Source organism: Podarcis liolepis (genome assembly GCF_965112155.1).
Source record: "Podarcis liolepis genome assembly, chromosome: 6".
NCBI lineage: Eukaryota > Metazoa > Chordata > Lepidosauria > Squamata > Lacertidae > Podarcis > Podarcis liolepis.
Window position 1 is genome coordinate 20,163,235 of NC_139559.1, and position 18,746 is coordinate 20,181,980.

An 18,746-nucleotide genomic window follows, 5' to 3' on the forward strand; every position below is an offset into this window, starting at 1 on the left:
GTTGGAATAGACCACAAGGGCCATCGAGTCCAACCCCCTGCCAAGCAGGAAACACCATCAGAGCACTCCTGACATATGGTTGTCAAGCCTCTGCTTAAAGACCTCCAAAGTAGGAGACTCCACCACACTCCTTGGCAGCAAATTCCACTGTCAAACAGCTCTTACTGTCAGGAAGTTCTTCCTAATGTTTAGGTGGAATCTTCTTTCTTGTAGTTTGGATCCATTGCTCCATGTCCGCTTTTCTGGAGCAGCAGAAAACAAACTTTCTCCCTCCTCTATATGACATCCTTTTATATATTTGAACATGGCTATCATATCACCCCTTAACCTCCTCTTCTCCAGGCTAAACATGCCCAGCTCCCTTAGCCGTTCCTCATAAGGCATCGTTCCCAGGCCTTTGACCATTTTGGTTGCCCTCCTCTGGACACATTCCAGTTTGTCAGTGTCCTTCTTGAACTGTGGTGCCCAGAACTAGACACAGTACTCCAGGTGAGGTCTGACCAGAGCAGAATACAGTGGCACTATTACTTCCCTTGATCTAGATGCTATACTCCTATTGATGCAGCCCAGAATTGCATTGGCTTTTTTAGCTGCCGCGTCACACTAAAAAAGCCAATGCAATTCTGGGCTGCAGGGTTAAACTGTGTTATGAAGGCTAGTTGTGTTAACTCTGTTGCAGCAAAAACAGCAGTGTCTTGTGACACTTTAAACTTATTATGGCCAGGGGTTAAACAATGTGTGACTGGCCAGCTGCTTCAAAGAGTGTATTTGCCAATTGTTTTAAGACAATCCCTGCACTCCCATCTGAATGCAGGGACTGTATTAAAATGCTTAGGAAAACACTCTTGAAGCAGCCTCTTCTCCTTTAAATACCACTCATGCAATGTTAAAGGGAGGGGTGGGTGCTTCTTTAAAGAGTGCTTTTGCAAAAGGATTTCAGACAGCCCCTGCTTGATGCTCTGGAGGCTCACATAAGAGTGCTGCGGCCATCTTTAAACTGCTTACAAACAGTGAAGGGGCTTTGAAGGCATTGCAGGTTCTCAAGTGTCCAGCTGGCTGCCTGGTGTCTGAAAACTTTGCATAAAGGATTGTGAGGTGTGTGTTGCTCTGCCCACATCTCAGATTTGATCCACAAGGCTGATCCTGCCAAGGATCTGGCTCATGGAGCCAAGAGGTTCCCTACCTCCATTTTAAAGTATTCTTCATTTTATACCATTTTTAAAAAATCTGTTTTATCTGCAATAATATAAAACCAATGCATTAATATCCTGTCTATTATTTGTACTTCAGCCTTATCTGATGAGTTCTGGCAGAAACTGCACATATACTGTATTTTTCGCTCTATAGGACACACTTTCCCCCCTCCAAAAATTAAGGGGAAATGTGTGTGCGTCCTGTAGAGTGAATGCAGGCTGCGCGGCTAAGCCCAAAGCCAGAACAGGGAGACGGAGCGCTTAAATATCTCTGCAATCATTGCTTGTTTTAGTAAGAACATAGTATCTTTTTGGTCTTGATTGTTGTATTTTATACATCCAATTTACAGTTGCAGGTCTCTAAAAGAAACCACAGTCAGATGCTCTAATCAATATTAGCTTACCCTGTTGCACTTAAGTTGAATATTTTATCCTATTTCAGCCATTATTAGAATTTTTGTTTGTGATAATAGTTTGTCTGCTCAGCACTTTCTCTTTTCTGCCAATATACAGATAGCTTTCTCAGCTGTGGTTTTAGACACAAAAATTATCTGTGATTTTTTTTTCTTCATACCAGCAAAATACGAGTTGGTGTAGTTATACACCTATAAGCGTATAAGTCAAGGGACTTAGTTGCGATCTAACAAGATTTAGGTGGATTAAGCTCTGAATTTAATCAAAGGATAAGCTCGCAGCTTTACTTGAAATGAATCAACCTTCCTTACCATTCAAAAATAGCTTTCAGATAGTTGCCATGTGATGGCACGACTATGTTTTAATAAAGGAGGTAGGAAGGAAGGAGATGGCTTTGGGATTTAAAAATAATCTCAGTGGGTCAGTTTTCAAATAAAGGAACAAAGCACTGAGTGAAATCAGTGGTCTGCCTTGCTTAGTAGTGGCTACCTTTTCTGGCCAATATGTTGTAAGTAAAGTCTAACATGCTATTTGTGTGTATATGTGCTTCTGGAACAAGAGTGCACACTTATTATTGCCCTTGCTTAACTGAAACTGGTATAAGTTTCAGTGGCTTCCTGTACATAGGATTGCTATGTTAGTCAGGCAAAAGCTGCAGATAGGTTCATAGCCTTCAGGTATTTGAACTTTAGTTGTGTGTCTTGGTGAATGCTGTATTCTAACCCTGTTCAAGGATTGTGGAGTTGCTTTGTTTAAATGCACCTAGAGGTACTAGCATTGTAATTGGTTTGAAACCTGACACAGGCACACCTGGCCACTAAGGAGGTGGCTGTATGTAAATGGCAATCCCTTGAGAAAACAAGAGCAATTAAAGCAATTAAAGCAGCCCCAAGCAAATAAAATGAAATAAAGGCTCACTAACAGCTAGACAAATTAAAGTGTGTACTTCATGCAGAACAACTGAATCTAGGTAGGGAAGGGATTTAAATAATGCAGAGTAAAATACTAAATGCACCTTCCTAGACTGAACACAACAACAGTAAGTTTGTCACTAATGTCTGAGCTCATTTTCTTATATAAGCAGTACAGCAGGTTCTGGTCCAGTAATAAAGCAAATCTCATTTTCCAATGCGACTAGTGTTCAGAGGCAGATGGAAATAGCAGTTTTGAGAATCTTAATCCAGATTAAGATCCTGAGTTCATTCTTCCAAGCCCTGAGTGAGGACTTGCAACCATGAACATACTAGAATTTTTCTGGAGGCTATGTGTACTACATATGAAGATTTTGTTCTGTTTTGATTTCAGTAAGGTTTTTTTTTTTAATAAAGGTAAAGCACTACTGCTAACATGAATTCTTCAGATAGCTTGTACTATATATATTTTTTTGTTTCCTTGCACCTATTTACTTAAATATTTTTAATGACTTTGTGTTTAAAAACATTGCAAGAAAGCAGATAATTATTAAAAAGACAATCATTATGTGGATGTCATCTTCTTGACCAGATGTGGGATGAATATTCAGAACAGTAGAATTGGGTGCTATGTTTAGATTTATGTGATACTTGTCTGAGCGCAGCAGTTAATAGACTGTAACTTGTGGTTACATTTCCTTTTTAAATGTCATTTAAGCTGTGAACTATTTCTTGGGTAATGTGCTTTTAGGAAGGGGCTCCTGGCAAGTTTGGAATTTATTTTTCTGTGTCTTAAATATACTGCAAGATGCCTTGAGAAATTTGGTTATACAAAAGGAGTAAAAGTACCCCAAAACAAATAAATGAGTGAATGAATGAGTGAGTGAGTGAGTGAGTGACTAGCGAAGACCAAATAAGTATACAATGTTTCTCTAGTATTCATGTTCCAGTGTTAATATGTTGGGAATCTTCCAGTCAGCAACATTAAGGGCCTCTACTTTAACAGCTAGCTCCCAAATATTTGCAGACCAAAGATTTATTTAAAATAAAGTTTTGTGTATAGAAATGATATCCAAGATGTTGTAGTGCATGTCTGATCCTTGTCAATGAACTTCCAAGGTTTTGGCCACATGTGTTCCTTTTAAGAGAAGAGTGGGATTTCCAAGACACTTGGAAATTTCTAGAATTTACAGGCACTCTGTGCTTGGTGATTATTATGAGTGAAACATTTTACTTTTGCTGTGTCCATTCCTGCTACCCTCCTACCACTGACCACCGCCTGTTTTATAAATTCATATTTTGGATAGGATGAGAGAAATGAAAAGGATAACGTGTGCAATCCTTGGTAGCAGATCTAGAAATAGAAACTTTGTTGAGTCATTTCAAGGATTTTCAGGAATATATATGTATGTTGCAATTGCATTCTGTTTACAGCAAATCCTCTTTTGATTCCTGAGACATGTTTTTCCCCCCACCCTGGATACTAGTGATATTAACTCTCTGCTGGGTGAAAATCTCCAGCCTCTATTCTAGGTGCTTTAGGACACAATTGTACCAGAAGCCAAACTTTTGTGCCCCCCTTGTCATTGGTGCTCAAACTGATTTTGTCCGTGAAGCATCCTTATTATGAGTCCTTTCTGTTTGTATTTAATCAAAGGGATCTTTTCCTCACGACAAATGTAGATTTTTAAATTTTCACTTAAGTATCTTAGGAATCTTTCTGAAACACCACGTCTTTCCTTGGATCAGCATCAGGTGGTTTAATCTTACTTGTAGTGTAATGAGGCTCTTTTCCTGTGACTTTGGCAGAGAGGTATGTGCCAAGTATGTGCCCTTGTACCCATGCAGTGTCAGGCGGTTCTCTCTCAGAGCTTGCACAACCTTACAAACAAGATAAGGTCTTATGCTTTATATTAACTCAGTGAACCTTCCCACTTGCTTCGCAGAGCTTTGGTGTGCTTGTCTCCAAGGCTGCTAATGAGGAAAGTTTACTTTCAGGCATGGAATGGAAGCAGTCAGAATGGTCAAAAGCTGGTTACCAGATCTAAAGGGCCTTAAAATGTCTGCAGTATTCAGTGACTTACACTGTTACCTACGGACATAGTCAAATGACTTGCCTTATTGTTTGGCCCTTGACATTTCTTGAATTTTGTATTAACCATTTATTCAAAGAATTGCTAAAATGCCATCTGAAATGGCGCTTTTAAGATTCAAGGAAGCAAAAATCAGGCAATATGTTATTGAGTGAGATTTCTAATGGAGTGCTAACTACTTCCACTTCAAGCTCTTATGAAGATGCCTAGAAGCTAAAGAACAATATTCTCTTCAGGTCCATTACATCAGTTTCTGCAGTCTGTATTAACTGTACAGTCTGCTCCATTATAAGGGACAGGTCTACACAACCTTTATATAAGTTTTGTTACATGTGTACTGTAACTTCTCAGTGGAGGAATATCCAAGCATCTCAGCTGAAGTAATATGATGCAGTGTGACATGGCTAGTGATGTTAAATTCTCAAGAATAATATTTTGGAGGATATTCTCGATTAATGAGAATATTAAAGAATTTTCATTTAAAATAGAATATTCATTTTAATGCATTGAAAATGATATAACTTTAATAATAATATTAATATATTTCAGTATGTCAATCTCTGGTAAATGGCACCTTGTACCACTGAATGGCACTGCAAAAGCCAGTTACTGGCACTAAATAAAAATACAGAAAGGTCAACTGTTTAAATTAAGGCCACCTTACATGCTGTTACACATAATTGTACAGGCCTAGGTACTTTAAGTGAATAAAGCATTAAAGCTTCTCTCTCTCTCTCTCTCTCTCTCTCTCTCTCTTGTGTGTGTGTATATATGTATGTGTATCTATGTGTATATATGTATGTATGTGTGTGTGTGTGTGTATATATATAATCACACTGTATGGCCAACGGTATAGAATTGCTAAGAATAAGGTCACACCAAAATAGAAAAAAGCCTATTACATATAGTTGAAATACATATGAATTAAAATGTTCATAAAATTAAATGAATAGCATTTTTAAAACTGAAAACTAAAAAAAGTTTTCTGTAGCTCACATTTCAGAACTGCCAGTGGTGAATGACACAATGCCCAGTAATGTAACTGGATCAAAAAAAAATCATTATTCATTACTTACACTAGCAATATCACAGCTTGACTTATTATTTACTAGATTTTTTTAAATGTGCATTGTAAAACTGGTTCTTACATTAGAATTTACAGTTTGTGGAGAATATTCTCCAGAAAATTTTCTAGCAGAGAATATTCTCATCTCACCTCACTAGGCATGGCTATCTCTGCTGAATGACAAAATACAAACTGAATTTCAAATTACAGAATTTGACTTCAGATGATATCATTTGGTCCATTTCTAAAAACAGAAGAAAATATCTTGTCTATCTATTGGCTCTGTTCCATTAAACCCATTCTGTAGTTGCTCAGCCACACAGCAAGCAGAATCAAGCCTGTTATGCACCATGCAAAGTTAGAAAGTTCTGAGTACTTCAGAGTTCATACAATGTACAGGGCAGGAGCATAGCTCAGTGATACATCACATGCTTTTCATGCACAAGCTCCCAGGTTCAGCCCCCAATATCTCCACATAGGGCTTGGAAAGACCACTGGCTAAAACCCTGGAGAGCCACTGACAATCAGCATTCTGGACAACATTGAGCTTGATGGGTCATTGGTTTGAATCTGTAAATGGTAGCTTCCTATGTTCCAAATGAGAATGAAACACTTACCTATAACACTATAATTTCCACATGCATTTTGCAGTGTATTTTGCACTACAGTTTTTTTCATATATGGTGTCTAATCTGTGTATATAAAGATGCTTTGAGACTCGCTCCCCACTGCCAGGCATGTTATGAAGTTAATTTGGCAACATCTAGAAAGTTGAAATTTGTTGTGTGTATCCATCACAAGTTGGAAAAATGTGACATTGTTATGGCTTCAGTCTGAATTTCATGTCATAAGTGGACCTCAGAATAAGTGTACTGAGAAAGCAAGCCAATTTTATTAATTTGTTCCAAATTCTTTCTACTGCATTTGCAGCATTCAGGGTGACTTACAAGAGTTGGATTTCTATAAGGAAGTTAATTTACAATCAACAACCATAATAAACAGCAGTACAGTTGGACGTGGAATGGTGTAGGAGTTTCCCCTTCTGCAATTGAAGTTTCCTCTGTGAGGAATGGGATTTGTTGTGGCATGGGGCAGAGCAGTCTTCACGGCCTAGGACCCTCGTACCTACGGGACCGCCTCTCCTGGTATGCCCCACGGAGAGCCTCAAGGTCCATAAATAACAACACCCTAGTGGTCCCAGGCCCTAAGGAAGTTAGATTGGCTTCAACCAGAGCCAGGGCCTTTTCAACTCTGGCTCCGGCCTGGTGGAATGCTCTGCCACATGAGACCAGGGCCCTGCAGGATCTGATTTCTTTCCGCAGGGCCTGTAAGGCAGAGTTGTTCCACCTGGCCTTTGGCTTGGAGCCAATTTGATTCCCTCCCTCCCTCTCTTTCTTTTTTCTTTTCCTTCTCCTCCTGCGATGAGGCTACATTTTAATATTTTAATGTTCCATTATTTTAATGTTGCATTTTATTTTTGTTTTTAAGTTGTAATCATTCATCTTGTTTTTATTATTGCTTGTAAGCCGCTCTGAGCCCTGGCCTTGGCTGGGGAGGGCAGGGTATAAATAAAAAATTATTATTATTATTATTATTATTATTATTATTATTATTATTATTATTATTATTACCACCTCTAGTTGCTGGAGGCGGTTTGGATGGGGGGATCCATCTGCCCAGCCCCACTTACACATCAATGTGCCTTCCTAAATGGCAGGCAGGAAGGAACTGCTACCAACAGCATGCATAGCTGTAATAGGCAGTGGAAACCACCTAAATAGGGTATTTGTGGGGCAAAGTTAGCCCAGGATCTACTGGATCCTGCACTGACCCTGCTGCTGTCACATGATGACAGCAGGCCTGATACAAGCCTCTTCCTTGCATCAGTAAGAGCTGGTGGAGCAAATGGTTATTTCTCCCAACTTCTGCCCCAGTTGGCATGAGTGCTGGGGCTGCTGAAATAGCAGTGACTACACTGCCTATCAAGCCTTGCAGTTGCCAGTCTGAGAGTCTGGTTGATCCCAAAGTCTGAAAATGGGACAAGTGACATGCACGTATGCATCTGCTTTATGCACAATTATATCAAAGGTCCATCTAGCACAGTACTTTCTATTTTGGGCAGTATCTCATTGTGGTTTTTGATTTTGCCCTCCCTTCTGAGATTTGTTTTAAACTGAGAAAGCAGAGAATAAACCAGGGGCTTCATAGGAAAACACATTATCTACCACAGAGCAACAATGTCTTCCTCCTGTGGCAGACAGAACTACAGTGATACATTCTTGCAGCATGCAGTATTGTACAGTACATATTCAAGCAAGTGACTGACGTAACCACCAGTTTCTAAATATTTTGTGTGCAAAACCTAATTGGATTGTGCTTCTTAGTTGCTGAGAGTTTATCAGAACTTGAGACAAGCTGCCATCTGATGACACAAGTGTTTTATGTTTTGCATTTTTGTCAGCAACTATTTGTGTATGGAGTTGTAAAGATTTTTGTTTGTCAGCAGCTGGCAATCTATTGCCACTCAGCAGGCTAATCTTCTGCCTTTAGGTCTTCAGGGGCTCGGATGTCAAAATTTGCCACCACGCTAAAATTGGATTGGATCTCATATTTACCCTTTTTCAAAAATCCACCAGACTAGATAAACCCATTAATCTGCATAATAATAATTTGTAATCTGTAGATAATCTCATTTATCAACTAGAGTATTTTCAAACTGTATGACATATGTGGAAATTATTCTGCTGAGTGCTTTTTGGAGGTAGCTGTTGCAAGCCATTACATTCTGATGCATAAATGTGCAGTGGGCAAAACAACCCAGACCAGAAAAAAATATTTTGCACATCCCATTTGCTATGATAATGTGGATATGCAGATTATTTTTGGAACTAAATATTTACATATTGGGTTTTGCTTCCCTTCCTTTTATGCATTTGCTGCACCCATCAGCTTAAACAAATATGAGAGTTATATGTAATTGTCTCTTGTCCTGACTCCTGAGAGGTACCAAGATTTGTGTGCTTCTTCAGGTTTGGACCCTTGTCCTGATATTTAAGCTATGATTATTTGAAAAAAAGAAGAAGTCTGTAATAGAAAAGTTTTTGTTGAGCCTTTTAGGAGCAGAAGTCCATACCCCTTAATGTACAGGTGCTTTAAAAAACAAACAAACTTGTCTGAGCCTTTGAGAGAGTACAAATATTTTATAGATACCTAAATGGAATTGCTCTTTTTGGCTCTTGCTTATACATCATTAGATGGGATGTGGGTGGTGCTGTGGGTTAAACCACAGAGCCTAGGGCTTGCCCATCAGAAGGTCGGCGGTTTGAATCCCCGCGACAGGGTGAGCTCCCGTTGCTCGGTCTCAGCTCCTGCCAACCTAGCAGTTTGAAAGCATGTCAAAGTAGATAAATACGTACCGCTCTGGCGGGAATGTAAATGGCATTTCCGTGCACTGCTCTGGTTCGACAGAAGCAGTTTAGTCATGCTGGCCACATGACCCAGAAGCTGTATGCCTGCTCCTTTGGCCCATAAAGTGAAATGAGCGCCGCAACCCCAAAGTCGTCCGCGACTGGACCTAATGATCAGGGGTCCCTTTACCTTTACCTATACATCATTGCACGTGTACAGTACATCCTTCCTGACAGACTCTCTTGGATGTTAGGAGCATCAGAGGAGGTCCTCTAGATAGCTCTACTGCCCTCAGAAGTTGGGGGGTGGGGTTGATGCAGTAGAGGGAATTCTCTGTGGTATCTCCTAAGCTGTAAAACTCTTAAGTGACTTCTTTCCCCCTCTCTGGTTTAGTGGTGAACAATTTTATTATGAAAATGAAATATATCATATAAGTGCCTCTAGGAAAATAACCTGAAAATTTCCAGAAGGATGTGGGTAGGGCTAGAGAGTTCAGGTCACCTTTAGGCCCTCTAAAGCAGACGAATGTTTACCATGGATCTCATCTCATAGAAAGCTGCTTTATAGAAGTATCTGATCAAATTGAGCTGAACATTATGAAGTCCTGCTTTCTTTAACTCAACCAATCTAATGTGGCAGCTCTGAGTGAAAACCCTTTATTTACTTAGAGCATCTATACTGTAATTTTTAGCCAAGGTAAGGCTATAAATAACACAGCATGGAATCATTTTGATTAATATAATTAAGTGGAAATGCTATTGTGAAAGAAGTACTGGTAGCTTGGTAAAGTTTATTCCTTGAAAAAATAAAAATAACTCTAGTGTATGTATTCTGCTTAAGTGGAATGCTGTACTTTCACCCCTGCTACGTTTCTAAATACTTGAATATTTGTGCTTGGGCATTCCTTGTTGCCAGGATGCCACTACCACTCTTTGTGTACTTTATACCATAATGCTAATTGTTGATTCAATTTATTTATAGTTGCCATATTCATGTGTTAGAGGAGTCCTTCTTCCCCCTTGATTTACATGACTATAAAAACTACCCTGCAAGGTCTAAAATATTTTAATAAGAAATGCAATTTTACTAAATTTCCACCATGGCTACCAGTGGCATTGTAAAAATGCATTAAAAGCATGACAGATATCTGTGAGTTGGCCATTAAAAGCAAACTCAAATATTCTTGCAAAACGTCTGATGAAGGATAATGTCTGATTAAACAGAATATTCAAATATAGTTATTAAGAACATTTTGTGAACAAGCCCTGAATGCCTCCAGGAGCCCACCCAGTAATTTAGATTCATTATCTTCAACTTAAAGGAAGTTTTCAGGCAACACTGTTTGGATAATAGCTTGGCATTACTACTGGTTGAAATTTCTAGCAATTTGTTAGGTGTTTTTGTATGACAGCTGTTTTGGTGTATTTATCTGTACATCATCCACTGCCTAGCACAATTATATGTAGATTAGAAGCCCTCCCTTCCTGCTGCTGATGAGATACTGGGGTAGAGGGTGCATGAGGAATATTTTGGATCTGCCTTCTCAGAAAAGCATGTTGCAAAAGATTGTATCAGAATATTTTATCTGGGCTATACCATGTCAGACTGCTCTCACATTATTGAATCTTCCTCCAAAGCCCACCCCCACTCCGTCCATATAAAATTAACTTGTCTGGGAGAAGGCTATGTTAGAACTCTTTCCTTTCACATCTAGTTTTTTTGAACATATGGATATATTTATTTTTGTTCATGGAAGAGCATTCATGTGAGTACCACCCCTTTCCCATATGACCTAGTATGAAAGCCCAGCATAGAATTTTTTTTACCAACCACAAGCCTGCAACCTATGTGGGTGTTATGTGGGGATTGCATCTAAAGCCAAAAGTGTGTATAGTCAAAACACATTGGGTTCAAATGGCAGGTGAGATTGCCAAAGTATTTTTTTCTTGGATGGCCCCCTTTAAATTTTTTTGCCAAGTACATAAAGCTGAATTGGCACAAGTTAAATGTGTATAAGTTGTGGGCTTACTGTAGTTTGGAAAACTATAGGCCTCTTGCACAGGATGGTTGACAAGAATCTTCCTGAGAAAGTGACTCCCTGCTTTCCTCTGGTGAGCCATGGCACAACCAAATAAATTTATTATCTATAAGCTTCCTCAGATCTAACTTGATGCAGTCTTTTCTTGCTGACTAACGATCTAGAGTCTAGCCCTTTGTGTGTTACTCTCTGATGTATGTGTTTAAGGCCAACATTGTGTTTCTTTTTATTTGCAGGCCAACTTTTTAGTACTGCATCAAGTAAAAATCAAGGGCAGTTGATACAGTTTTCATACATTAGTATCTGAAATACATGGTTCATTTTGTGTGTGTTGCATTAAATAACCCCAGTGTCAGAATAAGTATTGATCAGGGCTTTCACCCCACTGGACTTTTCCAACATGCAATAATTAGAACAATTTCTTCACACATTCTCCTCTGTAGTGTAAACTTGCAAGGGGCCTTTGTTTTTAAATAGGAGAGCCCTTCACTGAATAAAAACTTAGTGTTTTTTGTCAACTTGCATTGACATTGCACATTGTGCCTGGATGGAATTTATTTTCCACTTCTGTCAAAATAAAAGCAATGGCCTGGAGTTAACAAACTCTGTGCTTGAACACATCTGAAAAAATTCCAGTACTACTTATCTCCCTGCCTGCATAGCCTGTGGCAAAATGCGCATCTAGTCTTCACAGTTCACTACATAGCATGATTGCAAAGCATACCTAATTGCTGTCTTTGGTGCCCTGTGTAGCATATGTGTGCTACCTTATTTCTCACTTCATAGTCCTTCTTGGTAGTGGCACCCCCACCCTACAAAACTTCCTGCCCAGGGAGGCATGTCTAGCTAGTTTTGCTCGTTTTCTAAAGGGTGAGAAGAGATGGGCCTTCCTGCAGAGTATTGGCATTGCAGGTTGGCCCTTGTGGTCTCTTCCTGCTTTCACTAATTTTATTAAATTTCTTCACCTCAAAGCACACAAACCTGTTCCAGTGCATGTGAGTTTAAGCAAAAACAAAACAAAAACCTGTATATATCATACATCTAAAATACACAGCAATTGAGAAGCAATATACGTAAGACACATTCTGTAGTGACCATTGGCAAAGAAATAATTTTTAAAAGATTTTAGAACTTGTCTTCTTCCTGTAAAAAGGCTGTGACTAATTTAACATTCGTTTTTCTTGCAGTGAACACCTACCTCTTCATGATGCAAGCCCAAGGCATCATGATTCGTGAAAACATGAGAACAATAGGAGCTCAGGTTTATGAACAGGTGGTCCGCAGTGCCTATGCCAAGAGGAACAGCAGTGGGAATGACTCAGGTATGTTTACTAAACCTTTCTCATAAGGTAAAAAAGACCATCTCAGGTAGGAGTGGGGAACTTCCCTTTGTCTGACCTTATCCCAAGAAGCATTGAACAACCTTTAGACACAGTAGACTGAAAGCTGTCGCATTGAGATTTCCAGTGGAACCAGTGTATGATAGTGGCATTTATAAGGATACTGAAGTACCTTGTCTTGTATTTGAATATCTCAGATAGTAATCATCTAAGTTCCTGACTTGAATTTTAACCTTACAAGCTTTACTCTGATTCGATTACGGGGCTGTTACTAATATATAACGCACGTCACTTAACTAACACTGTTTCTACTATGACCTGAATAAAATGCCTATTCTCTATGTTTAATGAACTCACATATGGTGCCAGTAGTTCAGCTGCGCATTATAGCTCTCTTCTCAGCTGGGCATCTATTTAATACATTAGATCTGTCAGAGGTCTATTTTCAAATGTTTCGCCTAGGGTACACAGAATGTCCCAGGTTCAATCCCTGGCATCACCAGGCAGGGCTGGCAAAGATTACCTACCTGAAACCCCGGAGAGCTGCTGCCAGTCAATGTAGACAATACTGAGCAAGATGGACCAATAGTCTGGCCTGGTATAAGGCAGCTTCCTGTGTTTCTATGAAAAAGACCCAGAAGTGATTCTGCAGTTTATTCCATCTTCTGGATGGTTACCCAAGTCACTTAGTAGTCTTACCAGTAGCCCACTGCACAGTGATTTTGCCTGCTGATGACACAGTTGACACTCTTCTGTCTCAAATACATAGCCAAATAACATTTTTGATCACTGCTCATTGTTATATGAACAGTTCACACTGAATGAGCTAAAGTGGACAGCACATTAGTCTTGTTTGCACATCGTATTAAGTTATAGTACAGAACAAACATGGTTTTATATGAACCAGCCTCATGCTTGTGTATGCTTCTCAGTACTTCCCATGGTACGCCTCCCTTGCTCCTGAAGTACCGCAGACAAAACAAGCCAGTCTAGCTGTGGGAACAAACTCCATAGTTTCTTTTCTGGACCTGGGCTCCATTTGTGGACCCTTATAAGGATGCCTGTAGTCAGTTAAATAACAGTATCTCAACTTGAGTGCTCATTATCTACAAGAAGGTATAGCCTACCTTACCTTTAGGCCAAAAGCTCATTGGAGACCTGTTAGTTTGACTCATTCTGAAACCTAGGAAAAGCCATCTAGTTTCACTACATTCCCAGAACATTGAGCAAGTATGGGGAGAAGTAGGCTCATTGTTTCTGCACTAAATGATGATGATGATGCAAAAAGCAAAGCAGATATACAATCAGAAAATTCTGTTTACCTTACATGTCTATTTGTTCAAAGTTCTAGGCTGTTCAAATACTCTGAGCTGGAATTAGGTACTGCACTGGTCTTCTCATTGCTGTTAGTGTTATTTTTTTTAGTCGTTAAGTCGTGTCCGACTCTTCGTGACCCCATGGACCAGAGCACGCCAGGCACTCCTGTCTTCTGTTAGTGTTATATTGAACCCCAAACCATCAAGCATACATTCATAGAAATTGTCATCATTTTGGGCTGACGCACAACCCTTGAATCACAGTTGGTTGCAAAATCAACTTGGTCTCATTTGTTCAGTATTGTTTGACAATAATAATGTCATTTTAATTTCCACTTAACTACCACACCCAAGAGGTGGAAACTACTGCAGATTTTCTCTTTCTGGGAGGATAAATGAAGGAGGAGCTCTAAGATATGGATTTCCCTATGCATAGGGGAAGAAGGAACCTTTAATAACCTTATACATCTGTCACAGTTTTTTAGATTACACAACTAAGCCAGTCATCTTTGTAAATGCCAGTTGTCTCATTTTCCTAATGCTATTTTTAGATGGCTTGAGGAAGTTATGAAACCTGGCATGCAATCCAGGCAGTTGGTCCAAGGGTTCTTTGGTCCTAGGATGCACTATTGGTGTTGTATTTTGGGAGGAACTGTCATTCAGCTACATTTGAATAATCCACATACCTTTCAGTAGTTTTCTCTTTTCACCTGTGGAAAAAAGACAAACAAGCTAAAACTTTGGTAGAATTGCAGTATGAGTGGAGTGAAGGTTTATCTTATTTATGGAAAGATCATAATAACCCTGCCAGATCAGGCCAAAGTCCCTGTCTAGTCTAGTATCATGTTCTCACAATGGCCAGTCAAATGTCAATGGGAAACCTGGAGGCAGAAACTGAATGCAACAGCTCTGTGCACAATCCCAGTAATTAAAGGAAGCTTCTGCTAGTAGTACTACTATTGAACTCTCTAGCGTTTTTCAGTGTGTTAGCAGGGAACCCTGTGCTATACTAAAATATGAAAAGCATGACGACTAGAACAAAGCAAGCAGAAATACAACATGTACTTGCCTGATTTTAATAGAAATTTGTTTATTTAAATATGGCAATGACTATAACAAATAGGCATGATAAGCTGGCTCATCCAGATGCTAATGGTGTCCTCTGGATTGTCATTGCTGATTTGCATGTCAGCTTCTGTTGTATTATGTTCCAATACAATAAGCTTTATGATTGCTGATCTTTATGGCATGAGTTGAAATGATGGAGGGGTAATTTTTAATGTTAGACTATAACTGCAATACCTTTTCTGTCTTAATTTTGCAGGCCCTACTGATTCACTTGATAGCTTGGGGCTAGTGAATTATTCCCTGAAAATGCAAAGAAGCACTTGTGACTTGACATTTCATTTTTTAAAAAAAATGCTCTGTGAATTGTTCAACTGACTGGGGGGGGGGGAGGCATAACTTACAGCCCTTGGACAGAGATGGAGTTAGGGGGAAAAACCAAATAGATGGAGAAGATTAGGCAGAGAGGCACAAGGCTGTACCTGTGCTATTGTCCCCAGAAGAACCTTGGGACATATTCCTGTTAAACCAAGAATACCATAACTGTGCATAGAATTTGCACAGCTTAAGATTCAGCTGCAGCATCCTGTAAAGCAATTTTTTTGTTTGAGCTAGGTGTCTGTAAGTGTCTTAGTAGGTTCTTGTGGTTGAAGGGAACAAGGCAGTTGTAGGAGTCTGGTTTAGGGGAGCAAAGTCTACCTGGCCAGATTAGATTTGGGCAAAGGATAACAGCCAGAACAGTTATTACATAGTTGAATTTACTCTGTGCATCACATTTTTTCAAACTAATAATGAAAACTTATCTTTCAAGGCAGTGAGGTTGTACAAAAAGAGAGATGCAGCATGGCAAACCTTAGAATGAGTGGCTGGAATTTTTCAAATGTATTAGAGAACTGTATGGCTTCTCTGGGAAAACACTGTCAGCAGTGCCTTAGTTGCTTTATAGATTTGTAACCCATTAATAATTCCATAGTTTTATTGCTTAATATAGAATTAAATGCTAGGAACATGCTTATTTGTGTTGTATAGCACTTGATGGTGAAGCAGCGAAGTACTCTAAATCATGGGTAGGCAAACTAAGTCCCGGGGGCCGGATGTGGCCCAATTGCCTTCTCAATCCAGCCTGCAGATGGTCCTGGAATCAGCGTGTTTTTACATGTCCTTTTATTTAAAATGCATCTCTGGGTTATTTGTGGGGCCTGCCTGGTGTTTTTACATGAGTAGAATGTATGCTTTTATTTAAAATGCATCTCTGGGTTGTTTGTGGGGCATAGGAATTTGTTCATTCCCCCAAAAAAAATATAGTATAGCCCCCCACAAGGTCTGAGGGACAGTGGACTGGCCCCCTGCTGAAAAGGTTTGCTCACCCCTGCTCTAAATGTTGTGATTAGCAGCAGATATTGTTGATGAATAAAAGAGACTGCAAAGTTAATAGCCTAAATAGCACTCTTCTTTTCTCTCCTCCCACCTCCCAGATTATCCTCTTGATTTGAACCACAGTGAAACATTTCTGCAAACAACAACTTTTCTTCCCGAAGACTTTACATACTTTCCAAACCATACCTGCCCTGAAAGACTCCCTTCTATGAGTAAGTACCGAAGGACTTGCAGAACAATTTGCCTTACTTTCTCATCACTCCTTTCATTTCGTAGCCCCTCGTCATCCTTATGGGCTTCAGAGCCATTTGGATGAGTAAGTAGGAGGTACTCTTTATTTTCATGGTGTATTTGAAGTCTTCGTTGTTCTTCAAGAATTCTCAATTTTCTAGTAGTAATGAGTGCTTCACTGGTTGAGCGATTGAGAAGATTGTAACACTAATTCAGTCCAAAGATGAGATAGCATGTTCCATGTATTGCTGGTCTTAAAATACTCAGATTCAAACATGAACTCAGATAATTATGTTGAAGGACCAGGCTAGATACCACATTGAACATTTGCTGTGTGAGTCTCTTAAAAACTTTGAATGCAAGCTATTATTATTATTAATAATAATATTATTACCCTACCTTTTTCCCTAATGAGATTCAAGGTGGCTTACAGATAAAAACAAGTACAGCTAAAAACAGAAAAATATATCATTAAAATACAATTAAACAGAGATAGAATTTAAACTATATACATATATAAAATCTGTTTAAAACATACGAACAAGCCATGAGAGGGATAAGGATTGTAACCATGATAAGTGCAATTTTTTTTACAGCCTCCCATATTGTTACCCTAAACCTGATGAGACAGTCTATCTGCCTAACACTTTACAGTTGAATTCAATGAAGCTTGAATTCAAAGCATGGGTAGGGAAACTAAGGCCCGGGGGGGGGGCCGGATCCGGCCCAATCGCCTTCTAAATCTGGCCTGCAGACGGTCCAGAAATCAGCGTGTTTTTACATGTGTAGAATGTATCCTTTTATTTAAAATGCATCTCTGGGTTATCTGTGGGGCCTGCCTGGTGTTTTTACATGAGTAGAATGTGTGCTTTTATTTAAAATGGTTCTCTGGGTTATTTGTGGGGCATAGGAATTCGTTTATCCCCCCCCAAAAAAAATAGTCCTGCCCCCCCACAAGGTCTGAGGGACAGTGGACCGGCCCCCTGCTGAAAAGGTTTGCTGGCCCCTGATTCAAAGTGTTGAACTTCACCTGCATCATTCCTTTAATATGAGAAGTCAACGTTCTACAAAACATATTAAGCACACCTCAAAATCAATTATAATCCCATATATATATATAAATCAATTGCTTTTGTCATACTGGGAGTTATGAAAATGTAAGAATTGAATTGTGCAGCAATAGGATGAGGTAAAGAAATTCAAGAATTGTAAATGCATATTCTCAATCAGAGCTGTACTTGTTTTTTCTCATAACCTGCTTTTTAACTATGTACGCAGAGGGCCCTATTGATGTAAATATGAGTGAAATCAGTATGGAAGAGATCCACCAACTCTTCTCTCAAGACCCTGCTATCAAACTAGGAGGCCACTGGAAGCCTAAAGACTGTTTGCCTCGTTGGAAGGTAATCTAAAGACAGGGGAAGCTGAAGCTTATCTTTCCCAAACAATAGTATTATTATACCGTAAGGAAAATAATAGGCTTGCATAGCTAACTTACATCCAATTCCTGCAGAAAATGAAAAATACTTTCCCCTTTGTTTTTTAAAGAAACAAACTTCCAAAGTGCCTTCACAAAATCCCTCAGATGTATCTGCCCCCAGTTTGGGAGGCTTAATACACTCTGGAGGGACTGTTGAGCTTGCACATTTAATCCACTTCTGTGAAAAGAAAAAAAGTTGTAGCCATTTTACATTCCCCATTATAGTAACTGGGGATGGGGAAAAGAGCCTCCTTTTTAACACATCTAATTTAGTCCTGAAGAAGAAATCAGTTTAGAAAGGACTGCTTTCCACAGCTATAGATATTCTGGTGGGTGCACACCCATACAAACTTTCTCTTCCTCAGGCTATATGAATTGCACAGTCTAGCCTGGTCTATGTTGTTAAGTGTGTACCTGTGGCAGCTGAAGCTTTCTGTTGTTGTGTAAAAGAATTAAATAGGTTCAGACCATTCTGCTCCCTAACATGGAGCTGTCTGGTCATGTCTTTAATATTCTGAAATCCCTGTTTGTAACTTGAGTACAGTCATACCTCGGGTTGAATGCGCTTCGGGTTGAACGCATTCAAGTTGTGCTCCACGGCAACCCGGAAGTAACGGAACATGTTACTTCCGGGTTTCGCCACATACGCAGACGCTCAAAATGACGTCATGCGCAGAAGCGGCGAAAAGCAACACACTCGTGCGCAGACATGCTATCATTAGTTACGTTTGCTTCTGGATGTGAACGGGGCTCCGGAACGGATCCCATTCGTATCCAGAGGGACCACTGTACATAACAAAAGTTTGCATTGCAG

General features: G+C 39.5%; 1 protein-coding gene across 2 annotated transcripts in view; it reads left to right on the top strand.

Moving 5' to 3' along the window:
* Positions 1–18,746, top strand: part of B4GALT5 (beta-1,4-galactosyltransferase 5) — a 53,007-nt gene that overhangs the window by 24,501 nt on the left and 9,760 nt on the right. For both annotated transcript variants that reach the window (XM_083508212.1, XM_083508211.1), the window contains exons 2-4: positions 12,311–12,445; positions 16,320–16,433; positions 17,731–17,855. In XM_083508212.1, the coding sequence (XP_083364338.1) occupies positions 12,311–12,445; positions 16,320–16,433; positions 17,731–17,855 (374 nt within the window). The remainder of the gene's footprint in view (positions 1–12,310; positions 12,446–16,319; positions 16,434–17,730; positions 17,856–18,746) is intronic.